General features: G+C 37.3%; 1 protein-coding gene across 17 annotated transcripts in view; it reads left to right on the top strand.

Moving 5' to 3' along the window:
* The window catches only part of ASCC1 (activating signal cointegrator 1 complex subunit 1), a 117,794-nt gene that overhangs the window by 30,415 nt on the left and 61,522 nt on the right, over positions 1 to 25,857 (top strand). For 13 of the 17 annotated variants that reach the window (XR_011253013.1, XR_011253007.1, XR_011253011.1 and 10 more), the window contains exons 6-7: positions 12,981 to 13,117; positions 23,071 to 23,190. Coding sequence is in view for 9 of the 17 variants with exons in the window: in XM_069572006.1 (XP_069428107.1) it covers positions 12,981 to 13,117; positions 23,071 to 23,190 (257 nt within the window). In the remaining 8 variants the exon portion in view is untranslated. The remainder of the gene's footprint in view (positions 1 to 12,980; positions 13,118 to 23,070; positions 23,191 to 25,857) is intronic. The other 4 variants (XM_069572009.1, XM_069572010.1, XM_069572011.1 and 1 more) reach the window with 1 other exon arrangement.

Genomic DNA, 25,857 nt, shown 5'->3' with positions numbered 1-25,857 from the left:
TCATCCTTCCCTTCCCTCACCCTTCCTAGAATTCTTTTCTTCCTTAAAATAGTGGGCCCCTTTTCTTTCTTTATTTGATAGTATGCTTGTCCTTGATCCTACCCTTGATTCTCTTAAGGAAACCCTGTATTTACCTTTTAGAATAACATTTCCTGAAATAATTTTCTTTTCTGCTGATCAATTATATAAGAAATGTTGTTTGACTACAGACGTTAACACCATCATCCTTGTGCTTCAGCTCCCTAAGCCTGAGTATTTAATGTAGGATTTAGCTACTCACAGACATCAGAAAGGTATTTTTCATCTATGTGATCTGTAGATGAACTGCACTTTTTCACTGTTTGCTATCTTGCATTAAGATTCAAAGATGTCTTGTCTGCAAGTTCAAGAAGCATAATATATTAAAACCCTGTATATCTCTCAATATATCTATAGCTAGTAATGCTGCTATAATTCCATTTTATCTCACAGCAGGGTCTAGTAGAAAGCACATCAGTAATGAAAAATAGTAATTCAAAACTGTGTTCGGTGGAGCATTCTGAAAGCTTATAGATATGTCTGAAGCAACAGGGGACTTTTTCGGCTGCCTGGAGAACCTGATAGGTTATAGACCAGAAACTACATCATTCTGCTCATATTGTAGTCTGAAGGTTGACACTAGGCTGAAATGGCTCTTGGATCTGGGGTTCATATCCTCTCCCCAAGTTAGGATAATTTTTTTCCATTTAGTAGTATTCACTGAAGAAGAAAATTTATATATAAAAGCTTTAGTGTATAATTTAGGATTTTTCATGTGTAAAGGAGCTGCGGGATTTATAATTATCTTGTGAACTAATTTAGAACGAAGACAGATAACAGGCATACCTTGGAGATATTGCAAGTTTGGTTCCAGACCGCTGCAATAAAGTGAATATTATAATAAAGTGAGTTACATGAATTTTTTGGTTTCCCGGTTTGGTGTCTTAAAGCGTATATATCTTGATTAAAAATAATGTTGTTTGAAAAATGATGCCAATAGTCTTGCTCCACTCAGAGTTGCTACAAAACCTCAATTTGTAAAAAACGTATCTGTGAAGCACAGTAAAGTGAAGCATAATTAAACAAGGTGTGTCTGTAGTTGTCTTTGATTGTAATAAAAGTTGTGAATGCCTGAGGTCTTTTGTTAGGTGGGAAAGTCAGAAAAGGAGATGTTATAATAATAAGATTCATATAGTGCACCATTTGGATGGAGATGGTGGTTGTGTTTATCTTTTATTCATTCGTTAGCTATTTTTTAAACATCTGTTATTGGCCAGACTGTATATTTTATGCTAACAATGGACTTTATCTTGGATATTTACCTTTACTTTAATGTGGATCCTATGTTCTAGGGGGAAAATAGTGTTCTTGTAGAAGGAGTTACAATACTGAGAGTTAAGTGCTATTAGAGGGAAGTATAGGGGGTGCCCAGAGGAGAGATTCTCCAGTGTTTGGAAAAGGCTTAATAAGGGAGGCGACACTTGAACAGTCTTGAAGGAAGACTTTTGCTGTTGTAATAATAGTACAGGTTACCATGTAGGAGATGAGAGTCTAACCTGAATAGGAGGTTTACCATTAACTCACCACTACTGTTTACGTGATCGTTGTCTTTGGGAATAAATGTAGGTTGGTAGGTGGATTGCCAGCTGGTACTTACAAGTAACTTATGGAGGAACTAGTTAAACTTTTAGAAAAGTAGGTTTGAGTACTCATTGTGCTTATCTACTTAAGAGAGATGTATCCTTTAGTGAAGGGGAGATACCCTTTGCTCCTTTTTAATTGGTAAAGATATTTAAACAATAAGTGAGAACATTCATTTTTTTCTGGTCACTGTAAAAGCTGATCCTTGAATATTTGCTCTTTGTTTTTAAGAGCCTCTCTTCTTTCCTGTAATTATGTCTGAATAGAATTTATAAGAGAGAAGAGTCAAACCCTGTTTTTAAGTTTATTCAACATAACAACATAACATATAGAGACTCTCAAATCAAAGTCAGCTTTTGTGAACATCCCTAAAGAATAGATATGACTCAGCAGAGCCTGATTAGCTCTTGGCCGTGCTTTAGAAGGAAGAGTAAAGATGGCATTTAGAGTGTTGCATAGTCACATAAAAAGCAAGAAGGGGTAAAATCTGTACTTACTACATACTACTGTGTTCCAGAGGCTTCAGCACAACCCTTGTTGTCCTAGAGATGATGAAATTGAGTTTCAGAGCAGTGACTAACTCACCTCAGGCAATATTGATAAGTGACAGAAATAGAATTTGACCCTAGGCCTATCTGGTTGCAAAACCAAATGCTCTTTTTTATGAATATATGAATAACTTTCTGCCTATATGAATAACTTTCCTATGTGAATGAGGTTTATATCATTTACCCAGGAGTGATTTTCTGGGATTTGGCCATAAAAAAAGAAAATGTAATGAGCACAGGAGGAGAAGGCTTCCATACTAATTCCCTCTTTTCTTTGCATAGAATATCAGGAAGTGAATTGGTGGACACCTCACAAATACCTGTTTTGTACTTATTTATAGGTTTTGTGAGAGCATGTAAAAAATCTGTGTAGAAGTTAGAAGTAAACTAGGCCATCTCCCTCATCTTACAGAGAAGGAGACCAAGGTCTAGAGAGGTGAGATGGTGCCTGATCATAGCTGGTTTATGACTGCATTGAAATTAGAACCTGAGACCCTGTATTCCAGGTTACAAGACTTGTAGCTAAATCCCAAATCTCTGTTATACCTGGAGTTCCTGGAAGATGATATATGTGAATATAATTGGAGGATTACTTTTTTGTCTGTGCCTCTCAGCATGTACTGTCAAGGCAGTGTGCTGTAAATTATGTTTTGTGCTACATGTTTGGGTCATATTCATAGGCATTCTTAACTCATGTAATTGAGCATGACCTTTGGGATCTGAATCTGAGAGGCTTCCTTTCTGCTAGCTGAGAGCTCTGGCAGATATATCTAAGTTATATCCCAACCTCAACAGATCAGTTTGAATTCTTATTGGGGCTTTTTGTTTTATTTTTATTAATTTATTTTTAATTGGAGGATAATTGCTTTACAATGTTGTGTTGGTTTCTGCCTTACATCAACATAAATCAGACAAAGGTATACATATGTCCTCTCCCTCTTGAACCTCCTTCCCACCTGCCACCCCATCCCACCCCTCTAGGTTGTCACAGAGCATCCTACAGCAAATTTCCTCTGGCTATCTATTTTACATGTGATTAGGTAATGTATATATTTCAATGCTACTCTCTCAATTCATCCCACCCTCTCCATTCATCCCATCCCATCTCCATTGCTGTCCTGCAGACTTATTAGGGCTTTAAGGAAAAAAAAAAAACTTGAGCTAATCCATACTTCTCTCTATTGGCCTTTTCCCCAAGCGTGGCAATTGTTAGATTTCACTATTCCTCATTAATTGTTCATTCTGATAGGACTGCCAGCAGTTCTGACCCCCTGGAGCCTGAGGGCTGAATTAAAAGTGAGATCAGTGAAGAGCCTGTGACTGTGTGGTTGGTGATTGCTAGTAAATCATGGAGCTGTGGGCTTCCCAGGTGGCACAATTGGTAAAGAATCCATCTGCCAATGCAGGAGGCATAAGAGATGTGGGTTCGATACTTGGATTGGAAAGATTCCCTTGGAGGAGGGCATGGCAACCCACTCCAATGTTCTTGCATGGAAAATGCCGTAGACAGAGGAATTTGGTGGGCTACAGTCCATAGAGTCACAAAGAGTCGGATGTGACTGAACCAACTTAGCACGCACGTACGCTGAGTTACAGCTTGATGTTGAACTCTGAACTTGGGCTTAGGCCTGCACACAAACTTTCTGTGGAGGTAGCTTTTGCATGTATTTTTTTCCTTAGATGAGGTCTTATTTAACAAATAAAGAAACTGAGGCTCATAGATGTGGCTTGGCCGTAAAGAATACGCCCCCCACCCCCAGTAGAGATAGAACTGCCCTAGGGAATTCCTGTTACTTCACCCTTTGCTTCTGCTTGCTGGGTGGAAGGTCACCACCATTAGAATTTTCAGGCGCCAGCCTGGGTGGCCAGCCTAATGAAGTAAAATAGTTCCAGCTCCGAGTAATGGTGAATTTGGAGCAGGGCCCAATGTAATTAAGCCCCTGGAGTAAAGAATTTGTTGTTGGCCTTTATTCATTTCAGTGAAGAGGCTTGCGGGTAGGAATATGATATATTCCAAGCAAAGAAAAACAGTGACTCTAGAGATTTATGCCATTGCCTTGAAGATTGTTTGGTTCCACATTAAATTTAGATAATTCAATAAGAGAAGAGCTTTTCTTGGTAGATGGCATTGCTAGGCAGGGTAAAATTTAGGGTGTTTCTTCATTTATTTAAAAGATTGTCCGGTAGGGATGCATATGCATTATATAATCTCCAGTATAGTTGAAGACTGTTGGAACTCCTGTGACTCAGAATTCCCCCCGAGACTTCAGATTATGTGGCCTTTAGGTATCCCATCTGTTCCTTTTCTTGCTCTTTTGCGTTATCTATGTTTGGCTTCCCAGTATTTGGCATTTTTTGTGGCCAGTTAATACAAATTGACTAGAGTGGTAGGCTACCAGAGAATAAGGTAAGGGAAAAAGGTTCTTGAGCTTCTTTTTTCCAGATAGTAACATAATACATTTGTATTGTTTTTAAACCTCTAAGTGGGCTTCCCTGATAGCTCAGTTGGTAAAGAATCTGCCTGTGATGCAGGAGACCCTGGTTCCATTCCTAGGTTGGGAAGGTCTGCTGGAGAAGGGATAGGCTACCCACTCCAGTATTCTGGCCTGGAGAATTCCATGGACTGTATTAGTCCATGGGGTCTAAAAGAGTTGGACACAACTGAGTGATTTTCACTTTCAAACCTCTAAGTTTGTGGTAATTTGTTACAGTAGCGATGGGATACTGATAATTTTAAACTCACGGAAAAGTTATAAGACTGAGAATAGTACCCTTTACTCAGATTTGCTTGTTGTTAGTATTTTACTTTATTGTTCTCTCTTTCTCTTTTTTCATTCTTTCTGAACTTCTATAAAGTGCATTGCATATGTCACGGCCCTTTACACTAATACCTCAGTATATGTTTCCTGAGAATTGGAATTCTTTTGAATAACCATGTACATCTTCCCATGTTTGAGTCATTTTTATTTCTGTGAAGTGTCTTGTTTATGTCTTTTGTCCATTGCTTAATAGCAATAGTATTTTAGTCATTTTCCTTTGGTTTTTCAAAGTTCTTTATATATTAGAGATATTAACCCTTTATCTGTGACGTATATTGTAAATATTTTCTTCTAGTGTATTGTCTTTTGACTTGCTTATATATTCTGCAATATAAAAGTTTTCTCTTTTTAAATAATCAAATTTATTTGTCTTATTCTTACTACATCTGGATTTCTAGTCTTAGTTTGAAAATCTTTTTCTGCATTCAGGTTAAAGAAGAATTTACTCATTTTTTTTACTTGTATAGTTTGTTTATTTACATATCAGCCTTTAATTTGAAGTTTATTCTTGTGTCTGGTGCAGTGACTACATATAATTTTATTCTTTTTCTAAGTGGCTATCCAGTTGCCCTAATATGATTTATTAACAGAAATGATACTTGCTTCAGTTATTTGAGATAATACCTTACCTTCCACAAAGATTTTTGTATGTACTTGGTATTCTTAACATGTTGAAAGACCTTTGGGAATCAAATCCAGAGGGTCAACTAAGAGTTGATCAGAGGGTCAAATAAAATATTCCATGATAATTGAGTTATAGGAGAAAACTTATTTCAGGATTGCTAAGATGCTCTTAAAAAGAAAAGACATATACATTTTTTTTTACATTTTTATATTTAACAGCTTTATTGAAGTACAGTTTACATACCAAAACCCCACCCCTTTCAAGTGTATGGTTCAGTCATTTTTAGTAAATTTACAGAGTTGTACAATCATTACCATAATCTAAATGTACTTTTAGAACATTTCTGTCACTCTAAAAAGATCCCTTATGCCTAATCCCAGACAACCATCTGTCTTTCAGTCTCTATAGATCTGCCTTTTCTGGATATTTCATATAAATGGAATCATATAATATGTAGTTTTCACATCTGGCTTTTTTACTTAGGTATTATTTTTGTGGTTTATTCATATTATTACTGTTGCCCAATAGTATTTCATTGAATTTCTATACTAAATTTTGTTTATCCACTCATCAGTTAATAAACATTTGGATTATTTCCATTTTTTGGCCTTTATAAATAATATTGCTATGATGTTCACTTACAAGTCTGTATGTGGACTCAGGCTTTCATTTCTCTCGAGTAAAGTCCTAGGAGTGAAATGTCTGGGTTGTATTGAAACTTCATGTTTAACTTTTCAAGGAACTGCCAAACTTTTCCAAAATGGCTGCATCATTTTACACCCTCCCAGCAGTGTGCAGTTTAGTTTCTCCGCATCCTCACCAACACTTGTTATTGTCTGTCTTTTTGATTATAGTTATTACAGTGAATGTGAAGTGGTATCTCATTTTGGTTTTGATAGACTAATGATGTTCACTTCGCATATGTTTACTAGCCATTAGTATATCTTCCTTGGTGAATTATATGGATACTTTGCTCATTTTTACGTTGGATGGTGTATCCATTTTATTACTGAGTTTTTAAAAACTTAAAAAAATTGTATTTATCAGATTATATGATTTGCAAATATTTTTCTCCCAAATAATTTTTTTTCTCTGTGGCTACTCTTCTTACTTTCCTAATGTGTCTTTTGAAGCACAATTTTTAACTTTGATCAAGTTCAGTTAATCCTTTTTTTTCTTCTTTTATGAATTATGCTTTTGGTGCTCATATCTCAGAAAAGGCAAGTATTAAAACTACCTTTCTTTTCATGGAATTATGAGATTTGCCTTATTTTCAGGACTAGTCTGATGATCAGACCCATTTATTGTGTGAGTTTTATTGAAATGTATAAGGCCTTGCCTCTGGGTGATAGCCACATTGTTGCAGCTTTTTCAGGGCAACTATTACTGGAGAGGCCATGTAATATTGATCAAAAGTGTAGGCTTTGGGACCTGACTACCTGGGTTTGAATTTTAGCTTCATTGCTTCCTACCAGTGTTTCTTTGGGTTAGTGGCTTTATTTCTCTTTGCCTCAGTTTTCCTCATCTGTGAACAGTGAATACTGCTACTTTGCTCACAAGGTATTTGTCTATATAAAGTTTGTAAGAAATGCTTAGGGCAGAGTAAAGGGCTTAGAAAATATTAGATCTTATTACTAGGGGATCAGTTCTAGTTTGTGATAGGGTTGTGATAGGTTGGCATCATTTGGGGGACTTTGCTTGCCTTTCTAAAATGACAGCTTCTGCCGTGAGTTACACCAGCTAGGGTATGATAAGCATTGCGCTTAGTATTCCTTGGTACTTTTGAAGTTGATTGTTCCTTAAAATCACTTTTATTAAATGAGGCAATTTGAGTTGATGTGTAAAATCATAAAACTCTTCATCAGATATAAAAATAGGTCAAGCTCTGTTAACACTTAGAAAATGATTACTCTATTAATTCCTCTTGCCAAGACAAAATTAGTCTTAGGCAAACCAAGAATTGGGATATAAGACTATCTGCATTTGATAAATATATTCTTCTGCCTTTAGGCTGATTTAGTAGCACACAGATCAGGTTATGGGATAAGAACTTGAGATTCAGAGGTAGAATTCCTGTTTGTTCCTGTTGGAGGAGAAGATGCTCAATTTTTTTTCTTGACTTCATTTGCAAAATGAGTTTAATGAAAGTTGAGACCTAATTACCTTCAAAAGGGATACATGATTTAATAGGGGACTAATATCAGAATATATAAAGAATCCTTATAACTCAACAATAAAAAGACAGAAAATGGGCAAAGGAGATGTACAAATGTCCAACAGGGACATAAGAAGATGTTCGGCATCATTGGTCAATAGTGAAAAGCAGATCAAAACCACCTTATAGTAGAGGTAATACCATTTTATACCTACTAGGATGACTATAATGAAATTTAAAAAGGAAAATATAAAGTATTGGTGAAGGTGTAGAGAAATAGGAACCCTCATACATTGCTACTTGGAATGTAAAATTGTTCTGTTCCTGTGGTGAACAGTTTGGTAATTCCTCAATAAGTTAAACATAGAGTTACCATAGGACCCAGCAATTCCACTCCTTAGTGTATATCCCAAAGAATTAAAATGCATGTCAACATGAAGTGAAGTGAAGTGAAGTCACTCAGTCGCGTCCGACTCTTTGCGACCCCATGGACTGTAGCCTATCAGGCTCCTTCATCCATGGAGTTTTCCAGGCAAGAGTGCTGGAGTGGCTTGCCATTTCCTTCTCCAGGGGATCTTCCCTACCCAGGAATTGAACCCGGGTCTCCCGCATTGCAGGCAGATACTTTGCCGTCTAAGCCACCAGGGATGCCCATGTCAACATGAAACTTGTACACAAATGTTTTCTTTTTAATATAAATATACTTATTTTAATTGGAGGCTAATTACTTTACAATATTGTATTGGTTTTGCCATACATTGACATGAATCTGCTACGGGTGTACATGTGTTCCCCATCCTGAACCTCCCTCCCCATCCCATCCCTCTGGGTCATCCCAGTGCACCAGCCCGGAGCACCCTGTATCATGCATTGAACCTGGACTGGCGATTCGTTTCACATATGATATTATACATGTTTCAATGCCATTCTCCCAAATCATCCCACCCTTGCCCTCTCCCACAGAGTCCAAAAGACTGTTCTATACATCTGTGTCTCTTTTGCTATCTCACATACAGGGTTATCATTACCATCTTTCTAAATTCCATATATATGCATTATTATACTGTATTTGTGTTTTTCTTTCTGGCTCACTTCACTCTGTATAACAGGCTCCGGTTTCATCCACCTCATTAGAACTGATTCAAATGTATTCTTTTTAATGGCTGAGTAATACTCCATTGTGTATATGTACCACAGCTTTCTTATCTATTCGTCTGCTGATGGATATCTAGGTTGCTTCCAAGTCCTGGCTATTATAAACAGTGCTGCGATGAACATTGGGGTACATGTGTCTGTTTCAATTCTGGTTTCTTGGGCGTGTATGCCCAGCAGTGGGATTGCTGGGTCATAATGCAGTTCTATTTCCAGTTTTTTAAGGAATCTCCACACTGTTCTCCATAGTGGCTGTACTAGTTTGCATTCCCACCAACAGTGTAAGAGGGTTCCCTTTTCTCCACACCCTCTCCAGCATTTATTGCTTGTAGACTTTTGGATTGCAGCCATTCTGACTGGCATGAAATGGTATCTCATTGTGGTTTTGATTTGCATTTCTCTGATAATGAGTGCTGTTGAGCATCTTTTCATGTGTTTGTTAGCCATCTGTATGTCTTCTTTGGAGAAATGTCTGTTTAGTTCTTTGGCCCATTTTTTTATTGGGTTGTTTATTTTTCTGGAATTGAGCTGCAGGAGTTGCTTGTATATTTTGGAGATGAATTCTTTGTCAGTTGCTTCATTTGCTATTATTTTCTCCCATTCTGAAGGCTGTCTTTTCACCTGTTTATAGTTTCCTTTGTTGTGCAGAAGCTTTTAATTTTAATTATGTCCCATTTGTTTATTTTTGCTATTATTTCTGTACTCTGGGAGGTGGGTCATAGAGGATCCTGCTGTGATTTATGTCAGAGAGTGTTTTGCCTATGTTCTCCTCTAGAAGTTTTTGGTTTCTGGTCTTACATTTAGATCTTTAATCCGTTTTGAGTTTATTTTTGTGTATGGTGTTAGAAAGTGTTATAGTTTCATTCTTTTACAAGTGGTTGACCAGTTTTCCCAGCGCTTGTTAAAGAGATTGTCTTTTCTCCATTGTATATTTTTGCCTCCTTTGTCAAAGATAAGGTGTCCATAGGTGCATGGATTTATCTCTGGGCTTTCTACTTTGTTCCATTGATCTATATTTCTTTGTGCCAGTACCATACTGTCTTGATGACTGTGGCTTTATAGTATAGTCTGAAGTCAGGCAGGTTGATTCCTCCAGTTCCATTCTTCTTTCTCAAGATTGCTTTGGCTATTTGAGGTTTTCTGTATGTCCATACAAATTGAAATTATTTGTTCTAGCTCTGTGAAAAATACCGTCGGTAGCTTGATATAGGGATTCCATTGAATCTATAGATTGCTTTGGGTAGTATACTCGTTTTCACTATATTGATTCTTTCGATCCATTAAGACAGTATATTTCTCCATCTATTAGTGTCCTCTTTGATTTCTTTCACCAGTGTTTTATAGTTCTCTTTATATAGGTCTTTTGTTTCTTTAGGTAGATATATTCCTAAGTATTTTATTCTTTTCGTTGCAATGGTGAATGGAATTGTTTCCTTAATTTCTCTGTTTTCTCATTATTAGTGTATAGGAATGCAAGGGATTTCTGTGTGTTGATTTTATATCCTGCAACTTTACTATATTCATTGATTAGCTCTAGTAATTTTCTGGTGGAGTCTTTAGGGATTTCTATGTAGAGGATAATGTCATCTGCAAACAGTGAGAGTTTTACTTCTTTTCCAATTTAGATTCCTTTTATTTCCTTTTCTGCTCTGATTGCTGTGGCCAAAACTTCCAAAACTATGTTGAATAGTAGTGGTGAGAGTGGGCATCCTTGTCTTGTTCTTGACTTTAGGGGAAATGCTTTCAATTTTTCACCATTGAGGATGTTTGCTGTGGGTTTGTCATATATAGCTTTTATTATATTGAGGTATGTTCCTTCTGTTCCTGCTTTCTGGAGGGTTTTTTTTTTTATCATAAATGGATGTTGAATTTTGTCAAAGGCTTTCTCTGCATCTATTGAGATAATCATATAGTTTTTATTTTTCGATTTGTTAATGTGATGTATTACATTGATTGATTTGTGGATACTGAAGAATCCTTGCCTCCCTGTGATAAAGCCCACTTGGTCATGATGTATGATCATTTTAATGTGTTGTTGGATTCTGTTTGCTAGAATTTTGTTAAGGATTTTTGCATCTATGTTCATCAGTGATCACAAATGTTTTTTAAAGCAGCATTATTCATAATACTAGCCAAAAGATGGAATCAACCCTAATGACCATCAAGAGTTAAATGGATGATCAAATTGTGTTATATGCATACACTGGAATATTATTTAGCCATTAAAAGAAATGAAGTACTGATATATGCTTCAACTTGAATGAGGTTTGAAAGCATGCTAAGTGAAAGAAGCCAGATGCAAAGGTTGTATGTAGTATGATTTATTTTATTTGCCATGTCCAGAGTACCAAACTCCAAAGAGATAAAAAGCAAACTAGAGGTTACCAGAGGATAAGCGATGAGAAATAATAGAGTGATTATTTAGTAAGTATGAAGTATTTTTATGGGGTGCTGAAAAAGTTTTGAAACTAAAGAGAGCTGGCAGTTGTACAACATTGTGAATACGCTAAATACAACTCGATTGTCATCCTAAAATGGTTAGTTGTATGCTAAGTGAATTTTATGTCTTTTTAAAAGTGGCAGTGGGGTTCATAAATATATTTACTTTTTCTGCTTTCAGAGACAAAAGTTTTAAGTGCAAGGAATGATGATGCCAGAAAAGGATGACCATATTTGATGTGGCAACTCTGGTGTCTAGATATTTCTCTAAATTCATTTTTCATCTGTCTTTGCTTGGGGACAGTTTGTTCTTAACACAATATTTTACCTATAAATACTGCAGTGTCTGCTAAGATAAAAACTGTCTTTTATAAAGAGTATATTATCTTTGGGTAAGGCCATAAGGGGCCCAGTTGCTCTGAACTAATTAAAAGCCGATGAGGAACAAAAGATTATTAGAATCTATAATTTGGTAGCATTCTGTTTTTCCTGGACATACCATTTTGTCAGGTTGCCAGTTCAGTTTTTAAAAAATACTACTTATTGAAGTGAAATTCATTTAACATAAAATTAACCATTTTAAAATTAATGATTCAGTGGCATTTTGTACATTAGCTGTATTGTGCAACTACCAATTCTGTAATATTTCAAATGTTTTTATCACCCCTAAAGGGAATCCCATACCCTTGATACACATCCTTGCCAACACTTGTTGTTTTCCACTCTTTCGATTATAACCAGCATGATGGGTGTGAAATGGCACCTCCCTTGCATTTTGAGTTGCATTTCCCTTAATGGCTGAAGACACGGAGCATCTTCATGTAGTCGTTAGCCATTTGTATTTCTTCTTCGGAGAAATGTCTACTCGAGTCCATTTTCCGTTTTTTAAATTGAGTTGTCTTTTAGTTGTTGAGCTATGTAAGTGTTCTTTATATATTATGCATACTGTATGACCCTTATCAGGTATACAGTTTACAAATATTTCTCCCATTCTTTAGGTTGTCTTTTTTACTTTCTTGATACTCCTTTGATAGACAAAAGTTTTAAAGTGTGAAGTTTGATTTATCTAATTTTTCTTTTGTTGCCGTACTACTGGTGTCATATCTAAGAATCCATTGCCAAATCCAAGGGGTCATGAAGATTTTCCTGTCTTCTAGGAGTTTAGTGTGGAGAAGGCAATGGCAACCCACTCCAGTACTCTTGCCTGGAAAATCCCATGGATGGAGGACCCTGGTGGGCTGCTGTCTCTGGGGTCGCACAGAGTCGGACACGACTGAAGCGACTTAGCAGCAGCAGCAGTGTGATTATATGGTTTTTGGCTCCTATATCATTAATCCATTTTGATATAGGTTTTGTATATAGTATGAGGTATGGGTTCAACTTCATTCTTTTGCATGTAGGTATTCAGTTTTCCCAATATCATTTGTTGAAGAGACTCTTCTTTTCCCACTAAATTGTCCTGGCACCCTGGTTGAAAAGTCAGTTGGTCATGGATGTGTGAGTTTCTTTCTTTCTGCTCAGTTCTGTCATGCCATTTAGTTTTGTATGGGCTGAGTTTCTTGTTTTTCTCCCTTTGATAACAGGATCATGGGGTTGATAGCAGCATTTTCCAGAACCCTAAAAAGCTCCACCTAACTATTGGGATGTTGGTGCTTTTGAGTGAGCAAGAGATCCAGCAGACATGTGAGATGCTACAGCAGTGTAAAGAGGAATTCATTGAGTGAGTAATCCAGAGGAGCGGGAAGGGTGGTTGCCCTGTACTGGTCTTTTTCTCTGGTATCATAGACTTGTTTTTGGCTTAGGGAACTGGGTGACATGGGAACAAGATTTATTGACTGACCCATTTGTAACACTTACCATTGGATTTCTTGTGTGAAAGGTTTAAAGTGGATTTAAAGCATATATTTACAAATTTGTATGGAAAGGCTCTACCTTAAATTTTGCTAATTCACTAAGTAGTTTTTATTCTTTAACAGGACATCCCACTCCTTTTTCAAAAAAGAAATTCTCTTCATTATCTGTGTGAGTGTATTAGTTTTCTGTGCTGCTGTAATATATTACTGCAAGATTGGGATCTTAAAAAAACACAAATTTATAATCTATAGTTCTGTGGGGCAGAAGTCTGATACAGGATTTACTGAGCTATTATCAAGTTACTGTCAGGGTTGTGTTCCTTTCTGGAGGCTGCAGGGGAGAATCTGTGTGCTTGCCTTTGAAGTCCTGTTTTTAGAGGCCACCTCATTCCTCGGTTAGTAGCCTCCTTCCTCCTTCAACACTAACAACGTTGCATCTGTTTGGCCCTCCGTCTGTTGTCACATCTCTCTCTCTGGCCATAGCAGGTACAGGTTGTCTGCTTTTAAGGATGTGTGTGATTTAATTTTCTGCAGGTAATGCAGAAAAATCTCCCCAGCTCAAATTCCTTAGCCTTAATCACATGTGCAAAACCGTCTTTGCTGTCTTTGAACTAGTGTATTTACAAGTCCAAAGAGTAGAACACGGGCATCTTTGGAGGCTCTTACTATGTTTACCACAGTTACTCAGACATTATAAGATGATTCCTTAGGAGAGTCTTCATTGTATTTCAGAAATGCAGAAGACTTTTTCTTTTTTTTCAAATACAGGTAATTTTGTTTGAGTCAATAAGGATACCAAAAACTATCCAAGCAGTCTGGACAGGGAGAACATTGCTGTGCTGATGGCTGACTTCTTATTCTTTTTTACTGTAATATTTTAACTTGTATGTACATCTGACATAACAGCTCTGTTTCAAAGGATCATCTCTCCCCACTGACCCCTTCCTTTACTCTTTTCACGTAAGATTGATGCAGAACAAGAGCAATTTGAAAATTTACTCACTTGAACAATTTTATTTTTGTGCAGTTATAAAATACAGTTCAGTTCAGTTACTCAGTCGTGTCTGATTCTTTGCGACCCCATGAATTGCAGCACGCCAGGCCTCCCTGTCCATCACCAACTCCTGGAGTCTACTCGAACTCATATCCATCAGTCAGTGATGCCATCCAGCCATCTCATCCTCTGTCGTCCCCTTCTCCTCCTGCCCCCCAATCCCTCCCAGCATCAGGGTCTTTTCCAGTGAGTGAACTCTTCGCATGAAGTGGCCAAAGTATTGGAGTTTCAGCTTTAGCATCAGTCCTTCCAGTGAACACCCAGCACTGATTTCCTTTAGTATAGACTGGTTGGACCTCCTTGCAGTCCAAGGGACTCTCTAGAGTCTTCTCCAACACCACAGTTCAAAAGCATCAATTCTTCGGTGCTCAGCTTTCTTCACTGTCCAACTTTCACATCCATAATGACCACTGGAAAAAACCATAGCCTTGACTAGACAGACCTTTGTTGTCTGCTTTTCAATATGCTATCTAGGTTGGTCATAACTTTCTTTCAAAGGAATAAGCATCTTTTAATTTCATGGCTACAGTCACCATCTGCAGTGATTTTGGAGCCCCCCAAAATAAAGTCTGACACTGTTTCCCAATCTATCTGCCATGAAGTGATGGGACCAGATGCCATGATCTTAGTTTTCTGAATGTTGAGCTTTAAGCCAACATTTTCACTCTCCTCTTTCACTTTCATCAAGAGGCTTTTTAGTTCCTCTTCACTTTCTTCCATAAGAGTGGTGTCATCTGCATATCTGAGGTTATTGATATTTCTCCCGGCAATCTTGATTCCAGCTTGTGCTTTTTCCAGCTCAGTGTTTCTCATGATGTACTCTGCATAGAAGTTAAATAAGCAGGGTGACAGTATACAGCCTTGACGTACTCCTTTTCCTATTTGGAACCAGTCTGTTGTTCCACGTCCAGTCCTAACTGTTGCTTCCTGACCTGCATATAGGTTTCTCAAGAGGCAGGTCAGGTGGTCTGGTATTCCCATGTCTTTCAGAATTTTCCACAGTTTATTGTGATCCACATAGTCAAAGGCTTTGGCATAGTCAATAAATGAGAAATAGATGTTTTTTTGGAACTTTCTTACTTTTTTGATGATCCAGCGGATGTTGACAATTTGATCTCTGGTTCCTCTGCCTTTTCTAAAACCAGCTTGAACATCTGGAAGTTCACGGTTTACGTATTGCTGAAGTCTGGCTTGGAGAATTTTGACATTACTTTACTAGCGTGTGAGATGAGTGCAATTGTGCGATAGTTTGAGTATTCTTTGGTATTGCCTTTCTTTGGGATTGGAATGAAAACTGACCTTTTCCAGTCCTGTGGCCACTGCTGAGTTTTCCACATTTGCTGACATATTGAGTGCAGCGCTTTCACAGCATCATCTTTCAGGATTTGAAATAGCTCTACTGGAATTCCATCACCTCCACTAGCTTTGTTTGTAGTGTTGCTTTCTAAGGCCCACTTGACTTCACATTCTAAGATGTCTGGCTCTAGGTGAGTGATCACACCATTGTGATTATCTGGGTCATGAAGATCTTTTTTGTACAGTTCTTCTGTGTATTCTTGCCACCTCTTCTTAATATCTTCTGCTTCTGTTAGGTCCCTACCATTTCTGTCCTTTATCGAGCCCATCTTTGCGTGAAATGTTCCCTTGGTATCTCTAATTGAGATCTCTAGTCTTTCCCATTCTGTTGTTTTCGTCTATTTCTTTGCATTGATCTCTGAGGAAGGCTTTCTTATCTCAGTTTGGTATTCTTTGGAACTCTGCATTCAGATGCTTATATCTTTCCTTTTCTCCTTTGCTTTTCACTTCCCTACTTTTCACAGCTATTTGTAAGGCCTCCTCAGACAGCCATTTTGCTTTTTTGCATTTCTTTTCCATGGGGATGGTCTTGATCCCTGTTTCCTTGGTCCATAGTTCATCAGGCACTGTGTCTATCTAATCTAGTCCCTTAAATCTATTTCTCACTTCCATTGTATAATCATAAGGGATTTGATTTAGGTCATACCTGAATGGTCTAGTGGTTTTCCCTACTTTCTTCAATTTACGTCTGAATTTGGCAATAAGGAGTTCATGATCTGAGCCACAGTCAGCTCCCACTCTTTTTTTTGCTGACTATATAGAGCTTCTCCATCTTTGGCTGCAAAGACTATAATCAATCTGATTTTGGTGTTGACCATCTGATGATGTCCATGTGTAGAGTCTTCTCTTGTGTTGTTGGAAGAGAGTGTTTGCTATGAGCAGTGCATTCTCTTGGCAAAACTCTATTAGCCTTTGCCCTGCTTCATTCTCTACTCCAAGGCCAAATTTGTCTGTTACTCCAGGTGTTTCTTGACTTCCTACTTTTGCATTCCAGTCCCCTGTACTGAAAAGGACATCTTTTTTGGGTGTTAGTTCTAAAAGGTCTTGCAGGTCTTCATAGAATCGTTCAACTTCAGCTTCTTCAGCATTACTGGTTGGAGCATAGGCTTGGATTACCGTGATATTGAGTGGTTTGCCTTGGAAACAAACAGAGATCATGAAATACAGGTCCCATCTTATTCTGATGTGGTCTTGTAGAAATGGGCTACCTGATTCATTGGGTAAAACAAGGTAAAATGTTGTATATATAAGGAGATCCAACCAGTCCATCCTAAAGAAAATCAGTCCTGAATATTCATTGGAAAGATGGTTGCTGAAGCTGAAATTCCAGTACTTTGGCCACCTGATGCGAAGAACTGACTCATTTAAAAAGACCCTGATGCTGAGAAAGATTGAAGGCAGGAAGAGAAGGGCATGACAGAGGATGAGATGGCTGGATGGCACCACTGACTCAATGGACATGAGTTTGAGTGAACTCAGGGAGTTGGCGATGGACAGGGAGATCTTGCGTTCTGCAGTCCATGGGGTTGCAAAGAGTCGGACATGACTGAGCCACTGAACTGAACTGATATTGTATATGAAACTGTAATACAGAGACTTATCTGTCAGCCAGTTCTCATTTTTTCCATTAATTATTTTGAAGACAAAATATTTTTCTTGAACAAAATCATAAGCTGATCAGGTTTGTAGCTACCTGTTCTTTCTGAATTTCAAACAGCAAGGAATACTTTGTCTTGTTGTTTGCTCAGTGATGGAAATAACTATTTTCTCTCTTATCTTACTTGAAATTCAGAATAACTTGATGTTTGTATTTAGATATTTATAGTTTTTCTTGCATAAAATAAAACTTTATGCTTTACTTTATGAAGCAGAGCCACTTTACCTTGTTTAAGATAAAATACTTCTGATACTTTAACTTCCCAGATTACTTTTTGTTAAATAGAACTGGAAGCAGCTGCAATTTTTGGCTGCCATTAGGATAATCCTGCTAAGAAAAAAATTAAAGGCAGATAAAATATTTGTTTAAAGAAGTATTTGTTTTTTTTACTTTATGAAAATCAGGTCACAGGATTTTAACCATGGAAGCTTTATCCTGAGCTATGTGAGGATTTAGCTGAGTTCTTCCCTTTATGTCTGTTGGTGCCTTTTGTGACTAAATGCCAAATCTGAACCCTTTAAGCATGTCAGGGTTGGTGTGCATAGGGAATGAAGAGCATCCTTAATAGTTACTAAGAATTTTTGACATGACAGGATAAAAACAGTAATTGTAGATTTTCAAATTCAGCAAAGCTTTTGAAATAGGACACATTACCCTGCCAAAAATCTGCAGTGCAAGCAAAAATTTTTTGAAGATGCTCTTTTCAAAAAGCTGAAAAGATTTGAAACCAACAAGTAAAGCAAGCCTTTCCAGCTGCCTTCTCTTACCTTCTCTGCCACATACACTTGTTTAAAAAGTATATCGTGCAAAATTAATTTACCTGATTGGCTAGGGGGACGATAATCAGTATTGGTTGTTTGTCTCGATATGCCTGATTTTCCTAAAAGAAAGAAAAGTGAAAGTGAAGTCACTCAGTCGTGTCCAACTCTTTGCGACTCCATGGACTATAGCCTACCAGGCTTTTCTGTCCATGGGATTTTCCAGGCAAGAGTACTGGAGTGGGCTGCCATTTCCTTCTCCAGGGGATCTTCCTGACCGAGGGATCGAACCCTGGTCTCCTGCATTGCAGACAGATGCTTTACTGTCTGAGCCACCAGGGAAGCCTGAGTACTTCTAACAAAGCCCTGGTGTAAATTGCATCACCTACCTTCTTTTTCTTCACTGTTCTTGACCTTTGATCTCAATCTTTGCACTTGGTATGCTTCGAGAAAATGTCAGTAAATAATGGCATTTCTAACTTGAGCCTTTTATGATGTAAAGATTTCAAATTAAAATATAAAAATGGGAAACATTGGGAATGAATTTATGGTTGTTCAGGCACTCAGTATTGTCCTATTCTTTGCGACCCCATGGACTGAAGCACATCAGGCTTCCCTGTCCTTCACCATCTCTTGGAGCTTACTCAAACTCATGTCCATTGAGTCAGTGATGCCATCTAACCATCTGGTCCTCTGTTGTCCCCTTCTGCCTTCAATTTTTCAGATAACATGCTGTAGCTTAATTTGATGGCTTTTTAAATTGAGGTATTAAATAAATGTGGCTGTATTGGAATTTAATTAAAACTGTAGTGATATATAAATATTCTAAAGAAATGGGTGGTTGAACATTTATTTCAAATTTGGGGGTGATAATTGAGTTTAAGGGATGTTACTTGGCTAGTAATAGAATTTTGATTTCAGTTCTTAAGCTTGAGGCTCATATAGCTGTGTAGATTTCAGGTGAATTATTCACAGTGTTCAGTAAGTACTGATGCTCAAATATGTCCCTTGTGACTTTTCTTTGTGAGATGTGAAACATAAACAGTGCAGTGGTTCTGAGTATACAATCTGGCAAATATGCAGCTTTTCTTAGCTCCTGTATCACTCAACTCACACCTGAATGTTCCCAGTAGGCCTGAAGTAAAACCAAATAAGTTAAAAAGGGAGGAGAATGAGGAGAGAAGAAAAGGAAAAATACCCATGGGCAAATGTTCCCGATTATTGCCTTGGATGTGTCTCCATTGTAAAGTGTGCTCACTGGTGTCCCAGGTGGAATAGTTTGGTCACCAGGACAAAGAGCATTTATCAGTGTTTTTTTTTTTACTGCTCTTTGATTCTGTCTCTTGATAAATCCTAGAGTTACGTTGACAGAGTTTCTGTTTCTGCTCGTAAGGCAGACTTTGGATCCTGTTCCAGTGTTCTGTTTTTGGTACCCCGTCTAATTCCGAGGGTTTTAGGTCATTTAGAGTGAGGACCGTATATACAAAAGAAATGTTAAAGTCAGACAGATTAGAAACCAGAAAGATGGAATGGGAAGAAAATTCTATTGAGAAACTGAGGTAAGATAATAATTGTGCTAGAACATTAAAATTTAGTGCTGTTTTCAAGTGTCAGTATACTTGAACTAAATTCTAAAAAGGAACACACCAGTTATTATAGTTCTTATCTGATAAAAAGAAGCATAACAATTTTAGGGGAGAGAATCCTTTTCTGGCTCTCAGTCCAAGAAAAATTTGTGTAAATCTTAGCATAAAGAACCCAAGAATGATGATGGTCAGTGTCTTTAATGGGAGTTTTGCAGAAGATAAAAAAAACATTATTCATGTGGGTGTGACATGAAATTGAGGGTGTAACGTTAAGTATAACCTGGTACAAGTTTTTTAGTGGGAAACTAAACCAATGGTATGGTGCTTTCTGGTGGTCTAACTATGCAGAGTTGGAGCTGAAAAAAATGTAGAGGAATGCATACTTAGTATTAAACTTTTTTTTTTCCTGAAAGCAGTTTTGTTGACTGCATTTGAATGGATTGAATGGCAGTCTTTCATATTGAATTCTTTGGCTATTAGTAGGAATGAAGATACACTGTACTACTGATTGAAGCTAAAGTCTTCAATCAGGTGATATTTCGGAGTTTGGCTTGTGTTTTCGAATATCCCACTTATTGGAGGTGGTTATAGAGTGATTGAGGCTGTTATTTTTTCATTCAAGTGACTGTCTGAGATAGTTGGGTTATTTAGTTTCTTAGGAAAATTCTGGTCTTGTAAAATAATAATGGCCTTAATGTTTTAGGGGAGTCTATCGTTAGGATTCCTAAGAATTTCCCTGGGCCTCAATTAAATGTCAGTAAGACTTTTTTGTTTTTCTTTATTTGGAATTATCTTTTGATTAATCCTAACATCCTGTTGTCTTTGAGCCAGTACCACATTTTATTCAATGATAATATAGGCATGTGTCCATAATCACAAAACTGTCCAGAACATCTTCTCCATTTATAGTGGAACATCATCAGAGATTTATGAAGTACTCACTTTACATAAGGCACTGTTCCAGGTGCTGGGGATACGGGAATGAAAAATATGAATAGAGTCCTTGGCCTCGCGAGGCTTGGAGAAGGCTGTGTAGTGAGCTGATTTTTAGCTGGGTTTTGGGTTGGCACAGCTATTTACTAGTTGAAGTATAAGTCTGTTTAAGGGGTCTGTGAAGAAAGCAAGATGGTGGGTTTTATTTAACAGGAGAGCAATACATGTTAGCTTTATAAAAGCCCAAAATTGTAGATAAACAAGATGTCCCTTGTAGTATTATTACCTAAAGATAATTACTGTCAGCACTTTGGAGCATATGTCCCTATACTTTTTTGTATTCATATATGTATTTTTTCTTTACAGTGTTTTGCTTACAGTAAAATGCATGGATCTTAAGTGTAGTTGATAAATTTTAATAAATGTGTACACCCATGTAACCTCACCCAAATCACCATGTAGAATATTGCCATCACCTTAGGATGTTTCTTCATGCTCTTTTCCAGTAAATTCACTTCTTCCAGAAGTACCTGCTGTTCTAATTTCTATGATCATAGATTAAATGTGCTTGTTCTTTAATATCATATAAATAGGATCATTAAGCACATACACTTTTATGTTTGGCTTCTTTTTCATGTATGTGCAGTATATATACTTCTTGTATTTGGCTTCTTTTGCATGTATTTTTTTATTTTAACTTTTTGCTGAATAATAAATTTATATGGTTCAAATTTTAAGTACAAAGGATATGTGTTAAAGGGTTTCCTTCCCACTGCTATCCCACCAAGCACTCTGATCTCTAAAGGCAACAGATTTTAGCAGTTTCTTTGTGTTATATCAGTTCAGAGAGTTTACATATGTACAAGCATATATATGTGTGTGTATGTGTGTGTATATATATGTATTTAATGTATATGTTTAATTTTTCTTATCTCCATCCTTGGTGGCTTCTCTGGTAGCTCAGATGATAAAGAATCTGCTTGCAATGCAGGAGATTTGAGTTCGATCCCTGACTTGGGAAGATACCCTGGAGAAGGAAATGGTAACCCATTCCAGTATTCCTGACTGGAAAATCCCATGGACAGAGGAGTCTGGAGGGCTACAGTCCATGGGGTCGCAAAGAGTCCGACAATGACTGAGTGACTAACACTTCTGCTTTCCATCCTTTGTACAAATAATGAAACTGATTAAATATTTCATCAGGGGTTGAAAAATGGTGGTATTCTGATTCTAGTTTTACTTCTGCATTTATCTGTTGGAATTCTTCTGAAAGAACTTTATTGGCTGTGGTTGGATATGTGCCTGAATTTATGATTATTTAGGCAAGGAGTTGAATTGCTTGGGCAAAGGGTTTCTATTCTTGAAGACTTTTTATAAATATTGCCAAATTGCTCTTAAAGATGTGTTACCAATTTGCACCTTCACTGTTGTTACATGAATAAAATACTGTTTGCAATTTGTAGAAATAATGAGGTAAAAACTGGTGTTTTGCCGAATGTTTTGCTTTGTTTTAGGTTTGCAGGATTCATTAACAAACCACTCATTACACACAAATGAACAATTTTAACTTTGAATAGAAGATTATTTAACTTAATTTCAATATACAGTCATTGGGGAAAAAAAGAAATAGAAACAAGAGAGAGAAGTTGCAGAGAGTATACATCACCAAATTGAGCTGACACCTACACCCAGACTTGAACCCTTCTTGGAAATACCTCATTAACAGCAATCTGGAGTCTCAATTGGAAAAGGGCCCTGGGCCATTCATCTACTCAGTGGGCGAGATTTTGAATTGCAGTGTGGGGGGCTCCCGTTTATAACCCCAGGCCACAAACTGGTATCTTTGTCAGCTTGTGTGCAAAAATGCAGCTGTGGTTTTACTTTTACGATGCTGATTGTTTCATCTTGTGAGTCACCAAATTTCGTTAGACTCCAGTGGGGTTAGCCAGGCCTCCAGGGGCTTGAAAAATTCCAAGATCCACTCCCTTTCTTATATAAAGTGCCACTTGACTTACTGGTGACGATTGGTGTGTTCACAAGCAGGCACATAGTCCAGGCAGGGCCCAGACAAGGTCAGAAGTTGGTTGGAGGCCTCTTGCCTACTTCTGAAGCCTGAACAAGACCACCTCCATTTTAATTTCTCTAACAGCTGGAGAGGTGGGCAGTGCAGTAAATGTCTTTGTCAGTCAGAACTGTCATCACTTGGCCTTTCATTAGACATATCTTAGATATGCTATTAATAATAAACTGATGTTGGAAAAGATGTGGCGTGACTTTGGGAATACTTGTGGTTCTAGTTTGTGTTCATTAAATATGTATCAGTTTAAAATTAGAAGGACAGTTAAATCATGTTAAATAAAAAGCCCCAACAACTTCATTTTTGTAATATTTGACTCTGTATGTTTACCATGTTTCAAAATATAATAGCCCTCTTAGCTTAAAAAATTATGAAAATGTAATGTTTTTTCCTTTGCAGTGACATTTCAGGGGGCAAACCCCTGGAAGTAGAGATGGCAGGGATAGAATACATGAATGATGATCCTGGCATGGTGGATGTTCTTTATGCCAAAGTCCATATGAAAGATGGCTCCAACAGGTATGTTTCTGAAATATTCCTTTGTTTTAATCAAGAGGTGCCTCAAAGCATTCTTGGAAGTTCAGGTAGTTTTGATTCCTTTTCTTTGAGATCTTATTATTGTAAGAAGTGTATTTCTTATTCTGAAATAGTAAGTTAATACTTTGCAAGAGGAATTTGTTGTTGGAAGAAGTATCAGACTTTTAGTTTGGTAATTATTGAATTACTTGGATGGTGGATATTGATAGTAGCAATCTAGTTTTTATGGAACTCAGTGCTTCCTTCATGTTTTCTAGGATAATAGGCAGAAGAATGGCATACTAGGATGGTAGTTTCAAAAATGACATAATGCAGATCTAATGAATAAAAGGGCAAAACAGGGCTGTAACACAAATTACATAGGCATATTAAGATTGAATTAATGTAAAATTCCTAGATCAGTGCTTGGCACTTGCTAACATCATACATTAAAAATGGTTGCTGCTTTTAATTTTTGTTACTGCTGCTGCTAAGTCACTTCAGTCGTATCCGACTCTGTGCGACCCCAGAGACGGTAGCCCACCAGGCTCTGCTGTCCCCGGGATTCCCCAGGCAAGAACACTGGAGTGGGTTGCCATTTCCTTCTCCAATGCATGAAAGTGAAAAGTGAAAGTGAAGTCGCTCAGTCGTGTCCGACTATCATGACCCCATGGACTGCAGCCTACCAGGCTCCTCTGTCCATGGGATTTTCCAGGCAAGAATACTGGAGTGGGGTTCCATTGCCTTCTCCAAATTTTTTTTTTTTTTTTGTTACTACCGCACCTTAATCCCTGTTAGAGATTCTCAGTCTGCAACCCATGCTATTTCTGAGGCCATTTTCAGTGTTAGTGCTAGTTTTTAGCCTGTGCAAGGCCTTTGGTGAGCAAAGGAGCCCATCTTGAATCGGAAGTTTGTTTTTGTGTGGCCTTTTCACTGGGACAGGATAAAACAGAGCTCACATTGAACTAAAAATCCTCTAGAGAAAATCTATATCTCTAGGCAGGCCTGCAAATTGCTTTCCAGGAGGGTCTCTTGTAAAGTTTCGCTTATCTCAATTTGAATTAATAATCTCAGTTGTCTCCTATTTCAGTTCCAATGAAAGTGAATTTTGAGTTAATGGAAGAAAAAAAGGGTACAGAATCAGTTTTGTATGTGTGATGAATGTCAATTATATCACAGGAAAACTGGAGAAAAAAGTACACTGATATCACTACTAATTTCATTAAAATCTTTAAGTATGGGAAGCTGTCAAGCTCATGATAGCAGATACATGTTTTCCAAAATTCTTGTTTTCACTTGAAAGCTTGAATTTTGTTATTGGGGAAAAAAAATATGGGTAATTGTTTTCCATGAAGTTCTTTTTTGAGAAAATGTCTGCCAAAAAGCTAAGTCTGAATAACCATAATTTGTCTGTCAGTTGTTCTTTGAAGCAAAAATGGTGTTCTGTGGACAGAGAGGCTAGTTGAGCTATAAATCTAACAAGCTTGCAGATGCCTTTCCTATAGGCAGCCATATAGTCTCATATACAGTCCAAGTGATTTACACATCCTGCTAATTTCATCACACAGAATACTGAAAAGACACCTACTCAAGGTCTGAGATTCAATAAAATTGATCAATTTAATTTTAATGGGCCTGACTTTGTGCTTAGATTGTTTTATCTCTATTTTATCTTCATAACATTTATATAAAATAAATACTTTTATTATACCCATTTTATAGATCAGGGTGGTTCAGAGAGCTTAAATAACTTGGCTGAGGAACACATAGATAGCAAAACCTTGCTCTGAATTCCTGCGGTTTTTAGTGTGTGTATGCTCGGCTGAGTAGAATAAACTGTGTTCCAATTCTTATTCCTAAAATAAAATAGAAAATTGTGACCTACATTTCTTTGGAAAGTGGTAAATTTCGTATAATTAATCATTTTAACTGTTTTAAAGGGTATAATTGAGTGGCATCAAGTACATTAATAGCATTGTGCAACCATCACCACTGTCTAGTTCTAGAACATTTTTATCACCCCAGAAGGAAATCCTAGACCCATTAAGCAGTCACTGTCTGTTTCTCCCTTCCCGCATACTTCCCTCTTCCCAGCCCCAGCCTCTGGCAGCCGCTAGTCTAGTGACTCTATGGACTTGCCTATTCTGTATATTTCCAAATGAACCATACAGTATGTGGCCTTTTGTGTCTGGCTTCTTTCAGTGTATGTTTTCAATATTCATCCATATTATTGCATGTATCAGTACTTATTCCTTTTTATGGGTAAATATTCCATTGTATGAAAGGATACCACATTTTGTTTATTCATCAGTTGATGGGCATTTGGGTCTGTTTCCACCTTTTGGCTATTGTGAATAGAGCTGTTTTCAGTTCTTTAGGGCTGACTCACTTTTAAAAATGTTTTAAAGTCATGTTTCTTATTTCCTTGATAAACCTTGTAATTTTATAGAACATCACAGTGACTCAGCCCAGCCTCTGTCATTTCCTTATTCTCTGTTTCAAGTCTTAATTTTTGTCAATACCTTACTGTTGTGAGACTAAAATCTGTGATAGCGTATAGTTAGGCAGGTAACATGAAGCTGTATGGAAATTTTACATGGATACAGTGTTTCATTAAATAAAATAGAGAATTTTTCCTAATCTAGGGCTTCAAGTCTGTTTTACCATACA

Source organism: Ovis canadensis, chromosome 25 (assembly GCF_042477335.2).
Source record: "Ovis canadensis isolate MfBH-ARS-UI-01 breed Bighorn chromosome 25, ARS-UI_OviCan_v2, whole genome shotgun sequence".
Classification (NCBI taxonomy): Eukaryota; Metazoa; Chordata; class Mammalia; order Artiodactyla; family Bovidae; genus Ovis; species Ovis canadensis.
The sequence above is the reverse complement of the archived record's forward strand: the minus strand, read 5'-3'. Positions and strand labels throughout refer to the sequence as shown.